Source organism: Physeter macrocephalus, unplaced genomic scaffold, assembly GCF_002837175.3.
Source record: "Physeter macrocephalus isolate SW-GA unplaced genomic scaffold, ASM283717v5 random_995, whole genome shotgun sequence".
Classification (NCBI taxonomy): Eukaryota; Metazoa; Chordata; class Mammalia; order Artiodactyla; family Physeteridae; genus Physeter; species Physeter macrocephalus.
Genome location: NW_021146258.1, coordinates 519 through 8,693, shown reverse-complemented (window position 1 = coordinate 8,693; position 8,175 = coordinate 519). Strand labels below are relative to the sequence as shown.

At 55.4% G+C, this 8,175-nt stretch overlaps 1 protein-coding gene across 1 annotated transcript; it reads right to left on the bottom strand.

The window, feature by feature from the left end:
- Positions 1-2,860: 2,860 nt before the first annotated feature.
- On the bottom strand, positions 2,861-7,500 carry LOC114483907 (copper-transporting ATPase 2-like; the record flags this gene model as incomplete). The annotated part of the gene is given in 6 exon segments (XM_028486463.2): positions 2,861-3,617; positions 3,620-3,839; positions 4,311-4,413; positions 5,489-5,606; positions 5,706-5,909; positions 7,358-7,500. Coding segments are annotated over 6 exon segments (1,094 nt in total), but the record flags the coding sequence as incomplete, so codon positions are not given.
- Between the last annotated feature and the right edge of the window lie 675 nt (positions 7,501-8,175).

The following is an 8,175-nucleotide window of genomic DNA, read 5'->3' as shown; positions in this document are numbered from 1 at the left end:
CGCGGCACGTGGGATCTTCCCGGACCGGGGCACGAACCCGTGTCCCCTGCATCGGCAGGCGGACTCTCAACCACTGCGCCACCAGGGAAGCCCCTTACCTTCTTTTAAAACAAAAGATGCAGTGAAGAAAAAGTTGTATGCAAATAAAACTTTTCTCACTCCAAAATAATTTTATACACATTAGGGAAGTTAGCTGCTGAAGTAGCATCATGAATTTTTCAAAGCAAAAAAACAATCCTTCTGTAATTCAAATCTTTTTCTAATTCACCTATTTGATTGGCTGATTTTGGCTTACGCTGGATTTTCTTAAAATAAAGGTCATTTTTAATCAGTCTTGGTTCCACAGTAAACCAGCAAAACAATTTGGGGACCGATTTTTTGACATGTCAATTTCCAGGTGCCGTTTAAGAGAAAGAGAAAAACTAGAATTATTACATTCATTTATTTAATAGGTGATCCTATCACAATTCTTCACTAAGGTCTTAAAGGCTGAAAAGTTATCAGGAATGGACAGATGTTACGATTTATTCTGGTGCATGTGGAATCCTATCAGGGAAATTTGCTCAAGTTTTAGAAAACGTCTATTTTCTAAAGAAATGGACTCAACCTTCCCTTTCCACAGTGGGACGTGCATACGACATGAAATTCCCATAGCCAGGCCTCCAGAAAAGGAGTCCAGCATGCCAGGTGTCAAGTCCTAAGGCTGTGCTGGAGGCACTTAGTGTAGCCCGTGCCTGGCTCTCCAGCTGTGCACTCACTCCAAGCTGCCAGACAGTCACCTTAATGACTCTACAGAGAAGTGCTGGTATCAGGATGTGCCAGAGGGGGAAATCTCTCGGTCTGATGAAGGATTAGGTCACCGGCATGTCTGTGGAACCTACAATCAGGGCAAAGTTCTAAAGTGTTAGTCTGTGTCGGTGACAACTGCAAAATGTCTATTTCCCTTTTAAGGCAGGTGACCACACGTCCCAGTTTGCCTGGGTAGTCCCAGTTTAGGCCAGTTGCCCTGTCATAATTGTTAATAGCACCTCCTTTCACTCTTAAAAGTATCCTGGTTTGGATGATGAATGACGCTGTCACCTCACCTCTAGGTACAGCTCACTTAGGACCCCACCCCCCACCACACACACACAAGATGCCCACAGAGCCTTCCCAGCACAGCACTTTGGTCCAGACTTTTCTACTACCCCTCCCACCCGATTCCTTCAGGGCCGAGGATCCCAAAATATAGCCGTTCTGATTAAATGTGTGCATTTGAGAACAGCCATTTGTAGAAAATCGCCCTCAACCAGGGAAGTGCATTTGATGGGGTCACCTAGGCCCGTGTCCGAACCAGCGGGACGGGTACCCTGAGGCAGTGCTTTCCAGAGCTCTCCCCACAGACCACTGAGGAAGGCCTTTGGGAGAGGGGCTCACACAGTGCTGGGATGGCCCATCAGAGGGCTCTGGCCACCCTCGTGGCCTCCACTGTTAAACCGCATTCTTTTCTCCCCCTGAAAAGGCACTGAGCAAAGTCAGCACCTCGAGGTTCTCACCAAAGATGGCACTGCACTGGCTCCCACACGCTTCCCACTCGGAGCCAGCCAGAGGCAAATTTTTAGATGAATAGAAAAAGAAACTTTAATGTAGCATGGGAAAGTTTTTGAAATAGGAATTCTTCTTTTCTGACCAAAAAAAAAAAAAACTTATACTTTGAACATCTCTGAAAGGTTATATTCTGTACAATTATATAAATATTTCCATGTCCCTATAAACATGACATTTATGGTCCTAAAAGCTTTTTGAAAAATCAATACAATTAGATTCTTTAGACAATGATTAGCCCGGTTAGAAAACAGGACACATTACCCAAGCACAGCCAGGAGTAAAGAGAGGACACAATTGGGAACACAGAGCAGGAAGGGGCTGGGGAGGGAAGGGAAGACCGGAAACCGTAAAAACACAACAAAACCCTGCATATCAACTTTAGAGGCTAAGACCCAGCAAAAACTAAATTATATGCAAATGGAAAGGAACCATCCAAAGGGAACATGACATGACCTCGCAGTCCGATTTCACCCCAAGTCAGCAAATATATCACCTGGCAGGTTCGTTCTTCCGGGAGCGCAAGGGCCTTTTTCTTGTTTATTCTTATCGAGGGAAATAGTCAAGGTAGGGCCAAGTTAGAGAAAAGACTTCAGAGCCAACAGACATGAATTCAGACCCCTGTTCTGCCATGTATACTGGCTGTGTGATCCTGGGTGGGATTCCTAGCTTCTCTGAGCCCGTTTCCCGCCTGTGAATTATCTAACTTTGCTGGCTTGTTGGGAGGATTAGAGGTAACTTATAAAAAGTGCTTATATCCCCCTGGAAAATCACTGACAATAACTAACTAAAACGTGTGTGGTAAGGGCTTCACCTTGGAACTTAGAACAGGCTCTGCACCGCCTAGTCTAAGATTCTGATAGTACTAGTCTACCCCGCGTGGTCTGCCAATCACCACCAAGCCCTGAGTCCGCCATGGGCCCCACCGCGGCCCCTCTGATGCTGTGCAACCACAAAGGCCACTTAAAGTTAGAAACAGATGTTCTCTTGGGAAACTGTGGTCACCCCCTTCCTAAGGCGCCAGCTCTGCATGCAGAAGTCAATGCATGTGGAGGACTGGGATTTCCTCTCTTATTTGGGTACCGTTTCCCCAGGGGGCTGTAGCACTGGGGCAGCAGTGACCTGACTCCCACAATGGACCACGTGAGGTGACAGTCACATAGCGTGCCACGTAACTGAAGCCCCTGGAATGCAGCAAGCAGGTTCCTGCACCACATGCCTCCCTGGGTCCCCCCGGATCCCCCCACCCCACCAACAAGAAGCCGAATTTCTCAAGTCTCGGGCTCTGAGACCCTCACAACAGCTGGGCAGCGAGAGCCAGCAACAGCACTGGATTCGGCGGCGTTGAGAAGCCAGGACTCCACGGAGAAGAGGGTCGTAAGCAACAAAGACCTCTCCCCACCCCGAGGAGAAAGAAGCGTGGCGGCTCTCTGGCGGCCGTGTGGGCGAGGGGTTCAGGAAGGAGCACACGAGCGCCCTGCAGAGCAGCCGCGGGGACGTGAGGACATCAGCCCGGCCCTCAGACGACGGGGTGCCACAGCCCCAGGGTCAAGGACAGAAAAGGAAGAGATGGCGCCAGCAGAAGGGGCGGGGACGCTTGAGGTAAGTGGTGGTCTCGGATACGCGACGCACGTGGGTGTCGTCAAAAAGCGCCAGAGCCCGAGGTTTTAATGAGTTCTGTGGACAGGCCCGGCTAAGTTTTCGGACCCAACGAGATCGTCCTCGTTTCACAGGCAGTTATCCCAAACGCTACGGCAGAGGATGCGAGGAGGGCTGGCTGTCCCTCCTCTTCTCGAGGCCAGCAGGGTTTCCAACGAGCCCGTGGGGCCCCGGCGGCGTGGTCCACAAGCCGCAGGGAGGGGTGATCTAGAACGTCCAGGGCTGGCGAGGGGCTCCGCCGCCAGCTGTTGCTGCTGCCGGGCTGGAGCCTCGGCCTCACGGGGCGGGGGGCCGGGCGGGGCCCACACCGCCTGCGGCTTTCGGACGCACGGCTCCTCGTCCCGGTCACTCAGGAGCGGAGGCCACTTGCTCGCCGCTCGTCGTCGGCCGCGGCGCCGTGCCGGGACAGCCCGTCGGACTTGAGGGAGGACAGGGACACCTGGCTGATGTAGCGGACCTGGTCCCAGGGCGCGGCCCGTGGGGAGTCGCGCGGCCGGTCGTCCATGCCGACGTGCACGCTGACCTGGGACTCGGTCAGGGGCTTCAGGCGGCCCTGCGCCTGCGCCTCGTACCACGCCAGCTCCGGCTTCCTGTAGCTGCAAAGCAAGAGTCCAAGAGCACCTGAGCCATTCTGGACACACGGCCTGTTTTTGTAAAGCCCGGTGAAGGCCTCTCATGAAGTCTTTAATAACACGCAGTACCAGGGCCTCACGGCTTTTAAAGGAAAGAAAGGCCACCGAACTCCTATGGCTCAGGGCAAGTTCCCAACTTAGAGACTTTCTAGCCAAATGCCTGGTACATAGTGGGCTGTCATTAACTTTTGTTAACTGAAAGCATAAGTAAATAAAGACCCCTTTTAAAAAAGAAAAATGATTACAAACAGGGATCCTATAGCTCCCTCTCGACATAAGCAGCCGTCGAGCGGAGTAACGGCAAGAAGCAGCGCGAGGTGACTGCTCAGAGGTAAACCGCTGGCTCGCGGTGGACGAGTCGTTACACAAACACGAGCCGGGCCCCGCTCGGGGCGCACACCCACCCCGCCCCCCGGGCCCGCCGCGGGGACGCACCACTTGAGCTGCAGTGACGAGAGGACCACGGACACGGAGGAGGCAGCCATGGCCGCCGAGCCCATCCACGGCTGCAGCACGACGCCGATGGGCATGAAGACACCTGGCCGAGGGGGGCACTGCGCTCAGGTCGCAGCCCAGGGCGGACAGCGAGGGGGGCCCAGCCTCGCCGCCCACCAGAAGCTCTCCTCAGGGCGGCTCGGAAGCCCCTGGGCTGGGCTGGGCGCTGACCACGTGCCCGTGGGCCTGAGGCGGGCGGTCTCAGAGCTGGGCGGGGGGGTGGGGGGCACCGTCAAGGGGACTGGGGTCCGCCACCCACCCTGACCTTCCTGGGACCATCCGGAGGTGCCATCACCTGTCTGGGGGAAGCTCCAGGGGACAGGGCACCCCAGGGACTTGCAGGTGCCACCATCCGGGGGCCCCTCGGGGGTGTGAGCGCCGCGACAGCACGCTGACGACCACGGGCCCTCTCTACACGGCGGTCCTCCCTCAGGGGCGTCAAAGCACCTTGATAAGGGGCAACGAGACCGGGTCCCGGGACAGAGCCGCAAGCACGGGAGGGGACCAGGCCCTGGGCCGGCCGCGGGGCAGGAGGTGCACCTGCCGGAGCCGGGCTGCGGTGGACGCGCTGATGCACCGCGTGAGGCAGCGCCGACCACTCGGACACAACAGGGGAACGTGGGGTGCGGCACTCATGTCTAAAAATAGGTCTTGGCCCACGTAGGCGCTTTCCTTGCAGGAGTCTTTGGAACTCTTCCCTCTCCGGTGACACAAGATACCGTGGGGGAGGGAGGACTTAGGGAGCAGACCATATCCATCTCTTCCCATGATTATTTCTGAGTCAGGATAAAACCCGGGCGGGGTTGATTCTTAAGACAAAGTTCTAAAGCACTGATCCCGGGGCTTAGCGTGTAACGGGTGCCCCAGAACCGTTAATATTGATTATTTTTCAGACTGTGTGTCTTAATAATGTTCCCGAAAACAGGGCCAAGGTAAATAGGGTTGAGCAGCTTGGCCAGCTTTTCAGAGAGGCCCGCAGTGACCAGAAGGCTTGGGTCCTCCCTGCAGTTTCTCCTTTACCTTTAGAGACTGACAAAGCGGACATAATAAAATCAACTCCTTCTTCCAGGCTTCTGGCCACACCGAGGGCCAGAGGGAACGGGGCAGTGAGGGCCTACCTGCTGCAATGGGGATCCCGACCAGGTTGTAGATCAGTGCCAGCACCAGATTGAGTCGTATCCTCTGGACGGTCCTCTTGGAGAGGTGAATGCTGGCCGCCACGTCGAGCAGGTCATTCTGCGGGAGAGGAGCACGCGGTGAACCGGGAGCCCCGTTCTGCGGCCCTCGGCACTCCTGCTACGGGCAACAGGTCGGGGGAGACGCGGCAGAGCTCACTCTGATGAGGACGACGTCAGCTGCCTCGATGGCCACGTCCGTGCCCGTCCCGATGGCGATGCCCACGTCGGCCCGGGCCAGGGCCGGGGAGTCGTTCACGCCATCGCCCACCATGGCCACTCTCTTCCCCTCGTTCTGGAGCTCCTGGACCTTGGCCACCTTATGAGAAGGCAGCACCTCCGCAAAGACTTTGTTGATGCCAACCTGAAAGGAAAGAAGAACAGCAGTCAATAAAAAAACAAATGCACAATAGCAACCGGTGTTGCCAAGGGCAGGAACAGGGGCAGAAACCCAGGAGCCCTCAGCCTCCAGGTCCCGTCGCCAAGCCCTGCAGAGTCCAGGTCGCACGGCAAACGCGCCCCCTGCTCCCGCCCCAACGCCCCGCGGTGGTCTGGGACCCTCGCTGGCCTCCTGCCCACATCCTGGCCTCCCAACACCCTCCTCCAGACGCCGTCCCGAGACCTCTCCCAAACAGCAATCACTGGTCACGTTACTCTCCTGCTTCAAGGCCTCCAGCGGATCCCACCTCCCCCAGGACAACGTCTAGACTCCTCTGCCTGCCTCCCAAGGTCCCCAGGTCAGGTCCCGCCTGTGCCCAGCTCCCCGCCCCCGGCCCCAGCGGGCCCCACCCTGGCCTCCCCAACCCGCTGCCACCTCGCACCCGCAGGCGGCGCTCGCGTCGCCGGCTCTGTCCTGCAAAGGTCACTTTCCCTGCCCCCGGCACCCCCTCTTCTTCATCTGACGCCTGCAGGCCTCCTCTCCCCTGGAAGGTGTCCCCGGCCTCTGCCAGGCCGAGGGGTAAGCTGGCAGCTCCCATGCGTCCCGTGCACTCCTCCACTGGAGCGCCCAGCACCTGGTTTACACTCGGTCCCTGGGCCACCCTCCCCACGGGACCGTGAGCTCCTCGAGCGCGGTGCCCTCTTCACTGCTCTCTGTAGCCTCTCTGTCACAGGGGTGGCGCTTAGTAAGGGCTTGCTGAATGCAGGAACAAGTTTTAACCCGGAGTGGGTGTACTCTCCGAAGGAGGGCTGACAGGGGCACTGCCGCTCCCCTCCCAAGGAGCAATTCATTCTCAAAAGCAGACAGCTTTACACACATGTCCGCAAGGGGTGGTATACAACAGTCTGGAGTTTGCACTGGAGCCCTCTCCGCGAGGCAGGGCAGGCAGGCGTGCAGTCGTGCTGCCCTCGTGGCCCAAACTCAGACCCTAGCGCCGCAGAAGAACTGCCGGGACCCAGGGACTTATCTGGTGCAGAGTGAGAAGAGCTGGGCCGGCAAAACACTCCCTTAATATAAAGGCTACAAGACTGTTTATTTCAGCCCTCAAGCCATGGTCGTTTTTCCTCAGTGCAGCGACTGGAAAATAAAGAATGTTGGAACAGCTTTTCCGGGGCTGCAGCCACCGTGCAGGAATGATGGCACGGAGGCCCCAGCAATGTGATCTTTGGGGCAGCAGCAAGGTGGTCCCTGGGATGTGCACGGCCCTGAGATCAAAGCATGTGGAGAGAAAAGCCCCCAGCGATGGGGGAGGACCAGAGCAAAGCTGAGTGCTCAATGCACTAGTGCGTATTTATTTTCCTTAAACTGTTTCTGCCAGCTTGAAATCGCTTGCAATTTCAGATGTGGGAGACATCCCGGCCCCCGGCCCTTACCTGGGTGGCGATGGCTCTGGCTGTCTTGCGGTTGTCCCCCGTGATCAGAACCACATCCACGCCCATGCTCTTCAGTGTGTGCACGGCCAGGGCGGCCTCCTGCTTGACCGCATCTGCGATGGCGATCATGCCACAGAGCACACCTGTAGGAGACACCGCAGGTGAGCACACGTGGCAGCGCCCTGGGTAGCCCGAGGAGCAAGTAAGACTTCATGAACCGGAACAGTTTTCCTAACACCATGTTACACGCCAAAAACAAAACACCAAATTATACAACAGAATACGGTTTTGATTTTGTTTTGTTTTAAATTTACATACATTTCCAGATGCATACAAAAGTCTGGAAGGACTGTTAAAAAGTTAACAGTGGCTCTCTGAGGGGTAGAATAATGAGGGATTCCATTTTTTTTATAGCTCTCGGAATTTTCCAGATTTTCTGCAAGAAACGTCTCTTGCTTTGCAGACTGCCTGGCTCATAATAACTCAATACCTGTTAGCTATTAAAAACATGAGAAATACAACAAATACAACAAATGCTACTTAAAAAGTGACACATGTCCAAACAGCTAGAAAAATCAATCCTTCCTTTCTGTCTCTTCCTACAGAAAACACTTTGTAGAATTTTTTTTTGTTTTTTGAGTGACTCTTTAGGTACTGACACAGGAAGGCATTCGAGGACTGAGGACTGAGGTGTGACGGGAGCAGCAAGGGTGTGTAAGAGGCACTTTTAATTGAGCCATTTCCAGCTTGACAAGCTGAGGGCGCTGTGCGTGTAAAGGACTTGGGAGAAGGCATGGCAGTGAGAGCCGGGTTGGGGC